Raw genomic sequence first — 18,461 nt, forward strand, 5'->3', positions numbered from 1 at the left:
CAGTGACTGGGCTGTGCTGTCTGCTCTGCAGTAACTGCGCTGTCTGCATTGCAGTGACTGACAGAGGAATTGTTTCAAGGATGGGCTTAAGACCATATTGTAAGATTGTAAAACTTCCTCTAGCTCCTGGGCATCTGTGGCCCACAACTGCTTAACATGGAGATGGAACGTTCAGGATGATATTGAGAGCTGAAGTCCATAGGGAGCATACTGAAGCCCCGTGCAAACGGCAGAAGGAATGCAATGCCTCACATCTATCCATCCACCCACCCCGTCAGTCCTATTTGTGGAAAAGACTGAGGTTTCCACACCGGCCTCATCAGCCAGCTCAGAACCCACAGAACACACGTCAGAGCAAGTCATCCTCGATCGTGAGGGACAGGCCACACAAAGGATGAAAAGAGAGAAATAAACAGGAAGCTCAAAGGGAAAGGCAGAGGGAGGGAAGGAGAGAGATGCAGGTTAGGGATGGAAAATCAAAGTGGGGCGTTGCAGAAGTGAGAGTGAGCAAGAAAATGACTTTATATTCTTTCCTTTGACAGCCAACACGATCCTCCCCATCAACTTCCAATAAATGCAGCATCTATCAGGGAGAGATGAGAAGTTGGGAAGCGAAAAGTTAATCATGACGGTGACTAGTTATTCCTCGTGTAGAAATATCACTTTATCAAAGATTCGTGCTTTCAATGAAACAGTGATCTCTCAGTCTTTGCTGCCATCTAGCAGGCTATTTGATCCTTGCAGTTCCATCGGTCTGAAGTTATCACCATCCAGGTAAAACAATACAAAGGAAGGACCATCAATTGCTGTTACTGCCGTCTCGTTTCATCTTCACTTCTATTCTCTCCTGTCCCTAGAACCTGAACCCCTGCGCTATTTTCACATTCTCCTTCAAAGCTCATTCCACTGCTTCCCTCTCCTTCCCTCAACACACCCCAGTCTCCCCCTCCTGTTTCAGTCTATTTTTGTTACCAGCTCCCCCAACTATCTTCATTTCTCTCTGCTCCTCTTTGCCCCCATTTGATTCTTCACCTTTAACTCAATTTTTCCTCTCCCTCCTTTAGTGTACCCTCTCCTTCTCCCTTTTTCCTCAAGCCCTTTCATTCCCAACTCCAATCCTTGCACTGTACCTTCTGGCATTCACTTTCCTAATCCTCAACCTCTTTCCCCGCCACACGAATCTTTACTTTGTCTCCTGAGGTGTTCTTGGGGTCTGACTCCAAATATACAATATGACAAGTAATTAGATAATTATATTTAAAACGGGAAGAGGACTGAGAGGATTCTTGACAGCAACAATCGGATGAGTAGGTCATACAACTCCTCTCGCCCCTTCTCCACATTCAGGTTGTGATTCTGGACAGGATAAATAATGAGTCGGGAAATTGTAGAGACATTAAAATATTCTGCATGTGCTTTCATGGTGGAAGCAACAAAGGGCATGCTGAAAATTATAGGGAATGAGTGGTCTAATGAGAATTAGAAACTTAATTAATGTTTCCTACAATTTGCTGACTCATTATTATTTATCCTGCCCCTGATGTTAAGGGACTCAGGTTTACTTTAGTCTATCTTTACCTTTTTGCATACTAGTAAAACCTTTTAAAATTGGTTTCTGTTTCTTGCTGGGCTATTCCCATTGTATTTTATATCAATTTATTGATAATTCCAATGACTAAACTACCTCCGGCCTTCAGGGTAACTACACTTTTCTGGCAACATTGTCAGCTTCTTCAATTAGTCTAATGCTGTTAACTTCTCCAATTAGCCATGGTCAAACACCTCAAAGAAAAGCATCACTGTTAGAAATTATGAACCTTATTTAGAAGTGCACCACTCTTAAGGTACTATCTTTTAGTGTTCATGAAATGTATCAACCTGAAATATTAACCCGTCTCTCTTTCTCCACAGATGCTACCTGAAATGCTGAGTATATCCAGCTTGCTCCACATCCCAACAAAAGTGGCTCTACTTGGACTTAACCAGATCATACTCAACCACAACTGGAAATTCTTTCAGATTAAGATTATTCCTTCCCAAATGATCATATCACTCCAACCTGCCTCTGTCCTGTGTCCCCTGCATGATCCCTGCACTTGTACTAACCTTTCACAGCTCTGCATGTCCAGTTGAGCTGGAGTACTTAGTGCCACAGCACTACCTTGAGGCAGAGAGGCCATGGCCTTCTTTTAAATGATTCTGAGATTCAGAGATAATGAAAACTGTTCAATGGATTTAGACAGAATTTAAAAATTCCAAATAATTAAATCTAATTAATAGTAGTCAACTGTAAATTAATTGAAAATTTATATATAAAGTGAAAAGTAGTAACAAAACCTGAACTTAGCTTTGTAGTGGAGGTCAGTGACCACGGGCAAATGAATTAGGTTGCCGCATGTACAGTAGCCATGTCTGGCAAGTCTAGTGGCAAGTCTAGATCAGGTGCATTCAACTTCCAGCATGTTCTAGGGTTGCATTGCACAAATGTGCAAGGCAAAGACGTGCTGAATATTGCAGAGGACAGACAGCTGTTTCCTATTGAACCAGTGCCCACATCAAAGCGCAATCCAGCCCAATAACTTTCAATGTTTCTCAATTTAACTGTTCCTGGTCTTTGACAAATTATAGCCTAGAGCAAACTGCGACATCAATACTTATTTCATCTCTCTAGTCACTGCAACAAATGTTTCTGCATCTACAGTGCCATATGGTTACAAATAAAACTCATCCATGCTAAATGTAAAGCCATGAAAAGTGATGACTAAACCAACAATACTATTATCTGAAAATAGGTTCATTTCTACATATCAAAAAACAGAAGTATTACTATAGTTTGCAACTGAAGCCTCCCATTTTTAAGCAATTCCCAATTTGACAGCAACCAATAATGAAAAGGACACATACTAAATATCTAATGTGGTATATCATTGCCGAGGGTCATGAATTATACTTTGGTTCGAGTGGGCAACTTAATCCAATGTGAGTCACTGCAGAACAGCACAAGAATCACAGTGAATAACTAGTTGAAAGACTTCAGCTGATCTTCTCAATCAAAAAAAATTCTGCTGATATATTTGTCTCTTATCCAGTTGATTACACCTATTAGTATAACAGAAAAAATTATGCCATTACTTGTAAGATTATTACCAATAAAATTATTTTGCAGGTATTACTTTTTTTTCCATTTCTTCAGTGTGGCTGACATTGGCAAGGATGGACATTTATTGCCCATCCTGCACTGTCTTTGAGAAGATGATGTGAAGCTACCTTCTTGAACCGCAATAGTCTGTGTATTGAAAGTACTTCCACAGTACTGTTGAACAGAGTTCCAAGACTTCAACTCAGCAACGATGATGAAATAACGATATATTCCCAAAATCAGGATGGTGAACGTTGGAGGGAACCTGCAGATGATGTTATTCCTTTGTTCCTATTGCCCCTGTCCTTACAGGTAGTACGGGTCATCAGTCTGTGGTGCTGTCAGAGTAGCCTAGGTGAGTAACTGCAGTGCCTTTGTAGATGGCACGAAGTGCAGTCACCATGCATGGGTGGTGCATTGAGATCCCTTCAAGGGAACTGCTTTGTCCTGAATATTGTAGAACTTCCTCAGTGTTGCTGGAGCTGCACTCATCCAGACAAATGGTGAGCAATCCTGATGTGTACCTTGTAGATGGGGGATAAGCTTTGGGTCGTCAGAGTAGAATACTTAGCCCCTGACTTGGTCTTGAAGCTATAATATTTGTGTGGCAGGTCCACTTGAGTTTGTGCTGAGTGGTGACCCACTGCCCAGGATGAAGATGGAAGGGAACTTAGCTATGGTAACATCATTTAATGTCACAGGTAGGTGGTTAGCTTCTCTCTTGTTTGAGATGATCAGTAACTGCTATTTGCATGGCAAAAATACTTGCCACTTTTTGGCCCTGTCAATCTAAGTCTTGATGCATGCAAGCATGGACAGCTTCAATTTCAGAGGAGCAGAGAATGAATTTCACAGTCGCCCAGTATCCACACTTTTGACCTTACAACGGAAGGAGGCTGAAGATGGATGGGCCTATGGCACTGCCCTGAGGAATCCCTGCAGCCATCTCCTGAGGCTGAGCTGATTAATCTCCAGCAGCCACAAATCCATCAAGTATTTTCCCTCCTGATGCCTTTGGTTTATGTTTTACCATATCTGGTCAAATGCTGTCCTGATGTTAAGGGCAATTAAACTCACCTCACCTCTGGAATTCAGCTCTTTGTATCATATTGGTTGTGATGATATCTGGAGTTGAATTTGCCTGGACATCCCTGAGCAGTAAGTATTTGCCTTCAGACAACTGTGTCTATGTCAGCTCTCCAACGATCTGTCCAATTAGTTCTGCTTTCTTTGCTTCTCCCCCCCAAAGCTCTGGAAGTCTTTTTTCATTGAGTCAATTCCTCTTGTTCCAATTCCCTTGCGAAAGTTATCACTAAAATTGCTTCAACCATCTTTTCGGGATGTATATTCCAGACTGTAGCTTGTTCAGAAACAACATTTCACATCTGCTCTGGTTCTTTTGCCAATTTTCTGCAATCTTTTCTCTGGTTACTGATCCCCTTGCAATGAAATCAGTTTCTCTTCACTTATGCTATGAAATCTCAATTTTGAACACCTCCTTTAGATCTACTGTTACCACTTTCTTTTTAAATAATATTCTGAGCTACTCAAGCCTCTCCACAGCCTCTGGCTTCATTCTTTTTCCAAGCATGAAAAGATTTCTTTTTTTTTTCGTTTGATTCCACTGTTAACACTTTAATTCAACTGAGCCACATTGCTTCATTTTTTGATGCCGTAAAAATTTTGATACAGTCACCAGCCATGTAATGAATTGACCTGTATGATCAGTTTGTAAGACAAGCTTTTCACTGTACCTCGGTACAAGTGACAATAATAAACCAATACCAACACCAATACAAAAAACAGTGCCATCAAGCTCGACCATCACTACTTTCAACACTCACTATTCCCTTCTTTAAAAGAAAAACTACTTAAATTTCAAGTGCATAGTTTGTTAACAAAAAAAGAATGCTCATTTATTAAGCATTATTTATTTCAGGCTTTTTGAAGCCCTTTATTACCAAGTAGTTTTCATCTCCAGTCACTGTAAAAGAACAATGGCCAATTTTCACAGAACCAATTATATTTTTATGATAAGATAAGCGTTTGAAGGAAAACACAACAGCAATTCAAAGCTACACTGCAAAATAAGGTGGGAAGCAGTGACGAAAACAGATACCCACAGAGAAGATAAAGACGTGCTTTTTAATACAAGGTTCCTTACCCCACGGTAAATCTAGTGGGAGAGCAACTTATAAAGCAATCAAAATGAGCTCAAATATGACAACCCCTTTATAAACAAAGCTAATCAAAAGTAGACGTCTAGATATACTACATTTGCAAGCAACTGTAGTTGGGGGTATAATGGAGATATTGGTTATGAAACCAATGGCGACACTGCCAAAGCCATTCTTACCGTGATTGCTGTTGGTTCCTGGGCTGATTGATGAGTAGACCAACTCTTTAGTTTGGGAATAAAATGCTTCCTTTCCTGGGCGCAGACTCATTTTTCCTGGAGTTACTGGCTGAGGTTCATCGCTAATCATTACTGCAGCTGCCAAGGCAACAAATAGGTTGGCAATACGGTTAGCAACCTTCTTTATTTTCCTTTCACAGATAAAATTTTCATCAAGAGAAATTCAGGGAAGTTTCAGTGGGACATCTCTTGCAAAACAAGTACCCAGTTACTACTTTTTAATGATGGGTAAACAATAAGAAACATTGTTGGCTCCAGAGAGCTAAACCAGAATCAGCATACACATTTCCAAACTAAAATATATTATCCTTCAACGTATTTTCATAACAATCACTTCGGAAAGGATAAATCGTATTGCACGTTTACAATGTGGGACAAACGTATGGTCAAAACTGAGAATATTTTTTTCCATGCACTGTTGAAAGAAGCATACTGCAATTTTTGAGTGCAAAACCTCCAATTTATTCATTGAAGATTACAAATCAATTATTCGTTTAGCAGTGCTAAAATAAATCTGATCAACACAGTACTAAATTAAACAAAATATCTTCTATCACATGAATATGTAAATAGATTAACCAGCTGCTACAAGCCAACTTCAAATCAGAATATTCATGGAAAGCTCACAACACTATTTCCAGTGTTTACATTTCCCCAGCCATATAAATTTCTAATAGGTTTGTTACCTACAGCCGTTCTAAAATGGTTTAAATATACCAAGATGTAATAACAATAAGGTTGCCTACCACCCACCAGCATTGAGATCACTAATTAAACAGACAGGATATTAAAACTCAGGTCCTCTTGGTCTGCCAGTTGAAATTCTCAATATTTCACCCAATGTCGCTATCATGGGCTTACGAGCATTCGTCGAGTTTTGGTTTTACATAGAGTGATAAAAGGAAAAAGTAAACGTGTAGTTTTCAGTCTCATGATAATTAATGCCATCTGCTGCTCCTTCAGGAAACTGCACGATTCAACTGTCTATTTCAAAAAATACAAAGGGCCAGCAATTCCTGGAAAATGCTGGCAGTGCCAAGCTGAACTGTCAGCAGTTACTCCCCAAAAACGAGATTCCTACAGGTTTGAACTTGCCAGCCAGGCTCCTCTGGCATTGTCCAGCTGCATTCCTCATAGTCCAACTGGATTCCCCATCAATGACACTGAAGGACCTGCCCAATGACCTGCTGAAGAATCAGTGAGCCCACTTATTTGAATGGAGAGGAACGGTTGTTAAAGAAAATGGCAATTATAAGATAATTTATATTTAATTTATTGTCGTGGCTATCCCTCGAGGTCAAGGATGATGGTCTTCATTCTGTTGAAGTGGCTTATGAGTCCAATCTTGGCTCTGAAAGTTCTTCCGCATTCAGGACAGGTAGTTCCAGACGGCAGATCGGGCTTCGGTTGTTTCTGCCTCTCTTTCCATTTTCTTCTCTTTTCCTCTAATTCTGCACATCTGTCGGCTTTGAAAATTGCTGTTCCTTCTCGGATGATGGTTTGCCAGAGTTTCCTGTCCTTGGCATTGGTTTCCCAATTGTTGATGTCGATGTTACATTTCTTCATGTTGGCTTTTAAGACGTCTTTGAACCTCTTCTGTTGTCCGCCTCTTTTACGTTTGCCTACTTTAAGCTGGGAGTAGAAGATTTGTTTCGGCAGATGTTCATCTTTCATCCGAACAACATGACCGCTCCATCTTAGTTGGTTCTTGATAACGTAGGCTTCAATGCTTGTTGTTTTTGCTTCATTTAGCACACTGACGTTGGTTCTTCTATCTTCCCAGCTGATATTTAAGATGTATTTATAACACAAAAAAAAGCACTTTTATTTATCTAAAAATGTTTAAACTATTTAATTTAATCTTCTATTTTGCTTAATTTATCTGAATATCAGGGGCATTTGAGAGCATTCAAACAAAATTGTTAGCATCTTTGATAGGTGACAGAGCTATTCTCAAAGTTAGGTTCAGTCACCATGAGGGGATTAGCGGGGTTTGGTCCACGTATTGGGAATCAGGATGGCTTCCTGAAGTAAACTGACACCAGTAGGTCTGGTAAAGGCAAGATCATATCTATCCTGTAGGTCATCTGTAAGCATGGGCATCTCACTTAATGGCACCAAGTTGAGGCCCATGAACACTTAGAAGGTCAACAACAACCTTGTACATAGGTAACAGAAGGTGAATATGCTGCACAAGGTCCTGATCCAAGCAAAAGCTTGACATTTTGGATCCAGAACTTAACATCAAGTCAACATCAGGGGATCCACAAAACCTAAGCTAAAACTTTTTCCTGAGCCAACAGTGAACATGTATACTGCTGGCAACAAGTTCTGGTTTAATGTCTAGCAGTAAACATCAGAATCAGAATCAGGTTTATTATCACTGACATACTGTATGTCATGAAATTTATTGTTTTGTGGCAGCAGTACAGTGCAAGACATAAAGACATAAAAATTACGATAAGTTACAAAAATTAATAAATAGTACAAAAGAGGAATAACGAGGTAGTGTTCATGGGTTCACGGACCGTTCAGAAATCTGATGGCGGAGGGGAAGAAGTTGTTCCTGAAATGTTGAGTGTGGGTCTTCAGGCTCCTGTACCTCCTCCCCGGTGGTAGTAACATGGATTCCATACACAAGTTTGACCTTCCTATTCAAACCAAATTGGTCTTTTTTGGAAATAGAATGAAGAGGGAAACACTTATGATGTGATACAATACCCCAGAATTACTAGGCTTGCATTATTTAGGTTACTAGGGTTAAAATTAGATTTAGTAAACAAACAGAATTAAATACACATGTTGTAGGTATATTAAATCTTCTTATGTGCATCATATTCACTTCCTTTAATGAACCCAGAATGACTGCCGAACATTACCCTTTAAGTTTTAACTTTCATTCCATTGATTGAGGTGCTCTTTTAGTCTTCTAAACATGTTCCATTTCTCATAACTGCAGGTCCATTTGCACATGAGTTATGGTTTTTTTTTGATCTATTAGCTCTTTGAGGTGGGAGAGTGAGATGCGGGGAGGACACAGGATACTAGTGTGTGGGTGAAAGATGCAGATGGAAAAATAACATCAGATGTTTTGGCAGGAGGAAGGAAAACAACATTCAGTTGGAGAAAAGTTTGAATTAACATTTAAAAAAGCTGAATTCAGTTACATTTTAAATTTTGAAGTTTTTAAATGTTCTTTATAAATGAAATATTTATAAAAAAATATTTATACAGTGTAGGGCAGGTACGGTAGTATAGGGCAGGCACAGTAGTGTAGCAGTTCGTGTAACGCTATTACAGCGCCAGCAGACCAGGTTCAATTCCGGCCGCTGTCTGTAAGGAGTTTGTACGCTCTCCCCGTGTCTGCGTGGGTTTCCTCCGGGTGCTCCGGTTTCCTCCCACATTCCAAAGACGTACGGGTTAGGAAGTTGCGGGCGTGCTATGTTGGCGCCGGAAGCGTGGCCACACTTGCGGGCTGCCCCCAGAACACTCTGTGCAAAAGATGCATTTCACTGTGTGTTTCGATGTACATGTGACTAATAAAGATATCTTAGCTTAAATAATTCAATAATTTTTAATAGTTTTGGATAATTATGAATTTTTCTGAATAAAAAGGGCAGATTTAATAGTATGCTAGGCATGTCAGCTGTTTCATGGGCACAACATGATAGCAATCTGTTGCACAATACCCTGTTGTCACAAAACACTCTCCTCTTCCACAACACCCCCACCCCCAACAATTAAACCTGGACTGGAGGACATGTGCTGCAAGGGGAGGTTGCACAAACTTGGGCTGTTTTCTCTGGAGCGTCGGAGGCTGAGGGGAGACCTGATAGAAGTTTATAAAATTATGAGAGGCACAGATAGGGGAGACAGTCAGAATCTTTCTCCCAGGGTGGAAATGTTGAATACTAGAGGGCATGAATTTAAGGTGGGAGGGGGAAAGTTTAAAGGGGATGTGCGGGGCAAGTTTTTCTTTAAAACACAGAGAGTGGTGGGCGCCTGGAACAGGCTGTCAAGGGTGGTAGTGGAAGCAGATACGACATTGGCATTCAAGAGTCTTTTAGATAGACACATGGATATGCAGGGAATAGAGGGATAGGGATCATGTGCAGGCAGAAGGGATTAGTTTAATCGGGCATCATGCTTGGCAAAGACATCGTGGGCTGAGGAGCCTGTTTCTGTGATGTACTGTTCTATGTACAACCACCCTTATTGCTTGCAACAGTAAGGAAGTTAAAAAAAATAGCCATGATCTCACTGAATATCAGAAATAGGGAACCTCTCTGCCCAAAGAATTGTGAGAATGTGGAAGGAGTGTTTGAGGCAAATAACACAGACACACTTAAGGGGAGGTTGGACAAACAAGGCAAAAGGGAATGGAGGATTATACTAAAATATTTAGATGAGGAAAGATGGGAGGAGATTCAGATGGAGCATGAACACAGACATGGGCCAAAAGGTGTGCTTCTATGCAATATATCCAATAAAACCCCATGAGGGGTGGAGCAAGCACCCATCATTCCCAGCTTTTTATTCACCTCCATCTCCTTTCTTGCTTTCCGATATTCCAAATGGCCCACAGAACAATTCTTTTCCAACAATCTGTTTCTAAGCAGTCTAAAAACATGTAGCTTTCTTCACAAATACACAAATAGACTCCCCAAAGAATCTGATAACTGAATGTGTACACCAAATATACCTTGTCTCTGCATTTAAAAATTTGATGGATTTTTTTTACGTAATGAAATAGACAGATTACTCATTGATTTTGTTTAGCTTATTTTGCTTGTTGCAAAGTTCTTCGAGAGTTTAATAAGGTGGATACTGGGAAGATATTTCCCATGGCTTAGGAGTCTAGAATGAAGGATCACAATCTCAAAATAAGGGTTGGATCTTTAGAATCGAAACAAGAAGGAATTTCTTCACTAAAAGGATGGTGAATTTTCTACCCTGGAAGGGCGGTGGAGTCTGAGCAATTGATTTCATTCAAACATCAAAGGATATGGGGTTGGGTGGAGGGGGTGGGGAAATGGGTTTAAGGTAGATCAGCCATGTTGAACTACAGAGCAAGCTGATGAGACCAAATGGCCTACTGCTGCTCCTATTTCTCATGTTCTTATTATAGTGAGCTACATTATAGGTTTGTAATTTAAAACGTTTCACTTCCAATAAAGTCTAAAAAAAATCAATGCTCTGTTCCATTTTAAAATCATAGGCTTTTGTGCGTTTTGATTTGAGTAATGAATATGTGCTCACTTATTCATTATTGAGTTTTCCAGCTTCCAATGATTCAACTTCTCGGAAGAACGGACAGACTTCTCCGGAGAACTGACTGACTTCTCAAAGGACACATAATGACTTTGAGCAGCCAGGCACTGGAATTCAGGTACAAGTACTCCCTAGGTTACAGCAGAAAATGCCAGCAGCCCTGGAATAGCTGGCAAATCCATCCCGCTGGTCTCCCAAATACTCATTTATATGTACAGACTGTACATAAGTCGGCTGTTCGTAAACTGGGCAGGATCTGAACTTGGATCTTAATTTTCTCCAGTGGTTTAAAAAAAATTCAAATTCATCCAAAAAAAGAGTTGTTCACCCTATCAGTTTAGAATAGAAATGGAATGATGAACACACTTGAAATGATTAAAAGACAACCCCACTGAGTGGGAGCCCATCACAAGGGCTAAATTATAGCTGTCTGTAAGCATCTATTTAAAACCTGGGATTAAATCACTGCCTTGTCATCATTCCTGCTTAACTGTTTTGTTTAGTGAGAAAGTGGTGAGTTGCTGATTGGCTTCAATGTACATTGCTTTAGTTATCTTCCCAAATGTATCATGGGAGGCATCAACAAGGCCAATTCATGTTCACGACAACTATAGTCTGAATGAAAAATTATTCCATATCTCACTGGGAATTGCTAGCCCTGGTTAAACGGTTTCAAACTTTTATTTTCTTTTAATTCAGTACTGTTGAAGCAAATAGAACAATATATTTTTTAAATGATCAAATTCTCAGCTCTGGCTTTATTACACTGAATATGAACATAAACAAAATAACGGACAAAACGCTTGTGTTCTTAGTCACATTCTACCCTGCCCCAAAACCACATCCTTCTTTGGTTTTCCATTTGCTGTATTTTTATACATGAAGAGCACAATGTTCTCTCTGGATGTTTACTTTTGTCCCACATTTAAAAATTGGAAATAAATGTTGACATCCTTGCCTCTTCCTCTGATGTTAAATTTAATACTGGTGACAACTTTCCAAAATACTAGCTTTATTGGTTAAAAATATCCATTCAAAGCTCTTTCCCCGATCAATCTGAAGGGTAGGGCACTGGCGACTAATTGCAGCTATATTTCTATTTTATTTTCTCACTTCAAGTGCAGTATCAGCTCTGTTGGACATCAAAAAGACAGGACAGATTGCTCTGTTGCCAATGATCACTCAGGTTTTTCCATACCATACAGACTTAAGTTTACCACCTCTAAAGACAAGCTTGGTGAGAGTCCTTGGCCGATCATTGCATTAAATGTGCATTAAACACTGTCCCAACAGGAATAAAGAAAATTAATCTAGGAACAGGATTCCCCAATCTCCAAATAGTTTAGTTGTGGTTTGTGAATTCTATACAACTGCATAAACAAACATTGAACAAATACTTTGAAACCTTGAAGAAATTTCCAGGTAGCGAGGGCCGTGACTTGGAGCGAGAAGAGGGACTCTCAGTCTCCAGTAGCTAGCTGAAGTGTTGACAATGGATCCAGGGTCAGTGGTGTGTTCTTCCTGCCAGATGTGGGAGATCTCAAGTCTCCCTGATAGCTACACCTGCAGGAGGTGCATCCAGCTGCAGCTCCTTACAGATCGTGTTAGAGAACTGGAGTTGCAGCTGGATGACCTTCGGTTCATACGGGAGAATGAGGAGGTGTTAGCTAAAAGCTACAGGGAGGTGGCCACGCTTAAGTTGCAGGAGGCAGGTAGCTGGGTGACTGTCAGGAGAGGGGAAGGACGATAGGCAGGTAGTGCAGAGTACCCGTGTGGCCATTCTCCTCAATAACAGGTATACCGCTTTGGATACTGTTCTGGGGGAGAACCCACCAGGGGAAAGCCGTAGCAGTCAGATCGCTGGCACTGAGTCTGGCTCTGTGGCTCAGAAGGGAAGTGGGAAGAAGAGGAGAGCAATAGTGATAGGGGACTCTATAGATAGGGGAGCAGACAGGAGATTCTGCGGATGTGAAAGAGACTCCCAGATAGTATGTTGCTTCCCAGGTGCCAGGGTCAGGGATCTCAGATTGGGTCCACAGCATTCTGAAGGGGGAGGGTGAGCAGCCAGAAGTCGTGGTACACATTGGTACTGACGACATAGGTAGGAAAAAGGATGAGGTCCTGAAAAGTGAAAATGGGGAACTAGGTAGGAAGCTGAAAAGCAGGACCTCAAGAGTAGTGACCTCTGGATTGCTTCCTGTGCCACACGCCAGTGAGGGTAAGAATAGGTTGATTTGGCGGATGAATGTAGGCTGAGAAATTGGTGCAGGGGGCAGGGTTTCAGATTTGTTGATCATTGGGATCTCTTCTGGGGAAGTACGACCTATACAAAAGGGACGGGTTACACCTGAACTGGAGGGGGACCAATATCCCAGTGGGCAGGTTTGCTAGAGCTGTTGTGGAGGGTTTAAACTAGTTTGGCAGGGGGATGGGAACCCGAGTGATAGGTCAGAGGATGGGGCAGCCAGTGTACAGATTGATGAAGCATGTAGAGAGACTGTGAGGAAGGATAGGCAATTGACTGGGCGAAATTGCAGTCAGTTGGATGGGTTGGTCTATTTTTATGCAAGAAGAATCAGGAACAAGGGTGATGAACTTAGAGCATGGATCAATACATGGAAATACAATGTTGTGGCCATTACAGAGACTTGGCTGTCGCAAGGGCAGGAATAGCTGCTGGACGTTCCGGGGTTTAGATGTTCCAAAAGGGACAGGGAGGGAGATAGATGGGGGGGTGGCATTGCTAATCAGCCATACTAGAAAGCGAAGACGTTCTGGAGGGATCGCCTACTGAGTCAGTGTGGGTGGAGGTCAGAAACAGGAAGGGAGCCCTCACTCTATTGGGAGTATTCTAAAGGCCCTCCAATAGCAACAAAGACACTGAGGAACAGATCGGGAGGCAGATTTTGTAAAGGTGCAAAAATAACAGGGCTGTTGTCATGGGTGAGTTCAACTTCCCTAAGATTGATTGGCACCTCCTTAGTGCAAAAGATTTGGATGGGGCGGAATTTGTTAGGTGTGTCCAGGAAGGATTCCTGATACAATATGTAGACAGGTCAACTAGAGAAGAGGCTATTTTCTGGATCTGATACTCAGCAATGAACCTAGTCAGGTGTCAGATCTCTCGGTGGGTGAGCATTTTGGAGAGAGTGACCACAACTCCCTGAACTTTACCCTTGTCTTGAAGAGGGATAGGAGCAGACGGTGTGGGAAAGCATCCAACTGGGGAGGAGGAATTATGATGCCATTAGGCAGGAACTTGGGCGTGTAAATTGGGAGCAGGTGTACTCAAGGAAATGCATAACGGAAATTTGGAGATTGTTTAGAGGGTTCTGGATAGGTTTGTCCCATTGAGGCAGGAAAAGGATGGTTGGGTGAAGGAACCATGGTTGACAAGAGACGTGGAATATCTAATTAAGAGGAAGAAAGAAGCTTACTTAATGTTCAGGAAACAAGGATTGACAGGGCTCTAGAGAATTACAACGTAGCCAGGAAGGAGCTAAAGAATGGACTCAGGAGAGCTAGAAGGGAGCATGAGAAGGCCTTAGCAAGTAGGATTAAGGAAAACCCCAAGGTGTTCTACTCATATGTGAAGAATAGGAGGACGACTAGAGTGAAGGTAGGACTGATAAGGGATAGAGGAGGAAACGTGCCTGGAGTCGGAGGAGGTACGGGAGGTCCTTAATGAATACTTTGCTTCAGTATACACCTGTGAGAGAGACCTTGACGTTTGTGAGGACAGTGTAAAACAGGCTGATAAGCTAGAACATGTCGATGTTAAGAAGGAGGATGTGCTGGAACTTTTGAAAAACATTAGGATAGATACGTCCCTGAGGCTGGACGGGATATATCCCAGGATACTACGGGAAGCGAGGGAAGAGATTTCTGAGCCCTTGGCGATGATCTTTGCATCCTCACTGGCTACAGGGGTAGTACCAAATGATTGGAGGGTGCCAAATGTTATTCCTTTGTTCAAGAAAGGGAGTAGGGATAACCCTGGGAATTATAGACCAGTGAGTCTTACTTCAGTGGTGGGCAAATTATTGGAAAAGATTCTTAGGGACAGGATTTACGAGCATTTGGAGAAGCAAAGTCTGATTAGGGACTGTCAGCAAGACTTTGTGAAGGGCAGGTCATGCCTCATGAGCCTGATTGAATTCTTTGAGGATATGACAAAACACATTGATGTGGGTAGAGCAGTGGATGTGTTGTACATGGACTTTAGTAAGGTGTTTAATAAGGTTCCCCATGATAGGCTCATTCAGAAGGTCGGGAGGTACGGAAGCCAGGGAAACTAGGCTGTGTGGCTTGCCCATAGAAGGCAGAGGATCATTGTAGATGGAGCTTATTCTGCCTGGAGTTCAGTGACCAGTGGTGTTCCACAGGGATCTGTTCTGGGACCCCTGCTCTCTGTGATTTTTATAAATGACTTGGATGAGGAAGTGAAAAGGTGGGTTCACAATTTTGCAGATGACACAAGGGTTGGTGATGTTGTGGATAGTGTAGAAGGTTGTCGAGGGTTACAATGGGACATTGATAGGATGCAAAGCTGGGCTGAGAAGTGGCAGATGGAGTTCAACCCAGAAGAGTGTAAAGTGATTCACTTTGGAAGGTCGAATTTGAAGGCAGAATACAAGGTTAATGGCAGGATTCTTCGCAGTGTGGAGGAACAGAGGGATCTTGGGGTCCAAATCCATAGATCCCTCAAAGTTGCTGCACAAGTTGATAGGGTTGTTAAGAAGGTGTATTGGCCATCATTAGTCAGGGTATTGAGTTCAAGAGCCGCAAGGTAATGTTGCAGCTCTATAAAACCCTGGTTAGACTACACTTAGAATATTGTGTTTAGTTCTGGTCGCCTCATTATAGGAAGGATGCGGAAGCTTTAGAAAGGGTGCAGAGGAGATTTACTAGGACGTTACCTGGATTGGACAGCGTGTCTTATGAGGATAGGTTGAGCGAGCTAGGGCTTTTCTCTTTGGAGAGGAGGAGGATGAGAGGTGACTTGATAGAGCTGTACAAGATGATAAGAGGCATAGATCGAGTGGACAGTCCGAGATTTTTTCCCAGGGCAGAAATGCCTAACATGAGGGGACATAATTTTAAGGTGATTGGAGGAAAGTACAGGGGGATATCAGAGGTAAGTTTTTTTTTACTCAAGAGAGTGGTGGGTGTGTGGAACGCACTGCCAGGGGTGCTGGCAGAGGCAGATACATTAGGGACATTTAAGACACTCTTAGATAGGCACATGGATGATAGAAAAATGGAGGGGTATGTGGGAGGGAATAGTTAGATTGATCTCAGAGTAGGTTAAAAGGTCGGCACAACATTGTGGGCCAAAGGGCCTGTATTGTGCTGTAATGTTCTACGTTCTAAATACTTTCTTTCTTTTTCAATCTTTTTATTAGTTTTCAAATTGATACAGATTAATATATAACATCAACGTTTGTACATGTAATACAAAGAGATCAGGAGAATAATCATGGCCTGAATAATCATAAAGAACAATAAAATATAAAAAATCTGTAGATCCAACGATCTCTTAGTAAATGAATATAATATAAAAGTAAAGAAAAGGATTTATTATATATATATATATATATATATACACACACACACACATATATATATATATAAAAGAAAAGAAAAAAAATCCCCAAATCAATAAGAAAAATTATAAACAATATATCAAACCAAACTAAACCAAACAGAAAAATTTAAAAAAAACAAAAAAAAAGACTGGACTAAAATTTCTCAGTAGAAACAAAGCAATATTATGTCATCAACTCCGTTCCTCTAAGTTGGAAAGTTATTGAAAGGGGATCTACATCATGTGAAAATATTGAATAAATGGACTGCAAATATCTTCAAATTTAAGCGAAGGATCAACAGTACCACTCCTAATTTTTTCCAAGTTTAAACATGACATAGTTTGAAAGAACCATTGAAAAGTAGTAGGGGGTATTGGATCCTTCCATTTAAGCAAAATGGATCATTTGGCCGTTGATGTAACAAAGGCAATCATACGGTTAGTGGAAGCAGATAAATGGCCAGACTCTATCCTTGGTAATCCAAAAATTGCAGTGATAGAGTGAGGTTGTAAATCAATCTTCAGAACATTTGAATACTTTCATGGTTAGATGCTAACACACTTAGTTTCAATAACATCAAGGTGGCCGAATATTTTACATCCGCCTTAAAACAATTTTGCAATCTTATAAACAACGAGTTCTTTCACTACCAACAAAGAAAACAAGCTTTCCACCAGATATGCACAGCTTGCACTTGAGAGGGCGCCAGAGAGCTACAAGTAAACTACCAGGGCTTCCAACCTCCCGTCTCATTTCCTTCTGCCATTTCTCATCCTTTCAGAACGCTCCTGCTCTCCAACATGTTGTTAATTTTAACCTGAAGGGTTTGGCAGCAAACATATTTTCTCTGCCTTCCATGTGAAGCATAAACCATACTCAAATAAAGCACGGAGATACTGAATAATCTTTTGAAAACCGATGAGCACTAGTGAGACGACCCAATGGAGTTCAGAAATAGCAATGCCAATTGGGAAGACATGAATTTATTATAAAGAGTCATAGAATACAGCACGGATACAGGCCCTTCAGCCCAACCAGTCCATGCCGACCATGGTGCCCACCCCGCTAGTCCCAATTTCCTGCGTTCGGCCCATATCCTTCTAAGCCCCACCCCTCCATGAACCTATCCATGATACTATTGTACCTGCCTCACCCACTCCCTCTGGCAGCTCGTTCCATATACTCACCACCCTCTGGGTGGAAAAAGTTGCCCCTCAGGTCCCTTTTAAATCTTTCCCCTCTCACCCTAAACCTATGCCCTCCAGTTTTGGACTCCCCTACCCTGGGGAAAAGACCACCACCATTAAGGGTCTTAATTTTTCCCTTCTGATTACTTATTCACTTATCATCAAGGCCTTTGTCATCTTCAACCTTGAAATTACAATAATTGGCCCAAACCACAAAGATTGAAGTAGTTTCTGCTCAAACACTATAACCCAGAGACAGTTCCAAAATTAAATTGCTACATTAGTTTATTATTGTCACATGTACCGAGGTACAGAAAAAAAAGCATTCATACAGATCAATTCAGTACACAGTGCATTGAGGTAGATCAAGGTAAAACAATGACAGAATGCAGAATAAAGTGTAACAGCTACAGAGAAAGTGCAGTGCAGGCAGACAATAAGGTGCAAGGCCATAACGAGGTAGATTGTGAGGTCAAGAGTCCATTCTTATCGTACTAGGGAACTGTTCAATAGTCTTATAGCAGCAGGATAGAAGGTGTCCTTGAGCCTCGTGGTACGTGCTTTCAAGCTTTTGTATCTTCTGCCCGATGGGAGGGGAGAGAAGAGAGAATGTCTGGGGTGGGAGGGTCTTTGATTATGTTGGCTGCGAGAAGTGTAGACAGACAATCTTAAATCTATGTTTAGAATTTCCCCTACTCTCTGTTCTTATATTGTGCATTTAGCATCGAATCTCTGGCCCTTAATTTCTTGACTTTTAATTAATGACTGCAGGTTTTTTTTGCTCTATGTCAAATCCTTTGATAATATTTAAACAATTCTGTCGTATCACCCCTGACTGGCCTTCTTTCAACCAAAGAGGA

At 41.3% G+C, this 18,461-nt stretch overlaps 1 protein-coding gene across 8 annotated transcripts in view; it reads right to left on the reverse strand.

Moving 5' to 3' along the window:
• osbpl8 (oxysterol binding protein-like 8) overlaps positions 1-18,461 on the reverse strand; it is a 148,236-nt gene that overhangs the window by 86,358 nt on the left and 43,417 nt on the right. For all 8 annotated transcript variants that reach the window (XM_052029897.1, XM_052029899.1, XM_052029901.1 and 5 more), the window contains one exon: positions 5,496-5,633. In XM_052029897.1, the coding sequence (XP_051885857.1) occupies positions 5,496-5,633 (138 nt within the window). The remainder of the gene's footprint in view (positions 1-5,495; positions 5,634-18,461) is intronic.

Source organism: Pristis pectinata, chromosome 15, assembly GCF_009764475.1.
Source record: "Pristis pectinata isolate sPriPec2 chromosome 15, sPriPec2.1.pri, whole genome shotgun sequence".
Lineage (NCBI taxonomy): Eukaryota > Metazoa > Chordata > Chondrichthyes > Rhinopristiformes > Pristidae > Pristis > Pristis pectinata.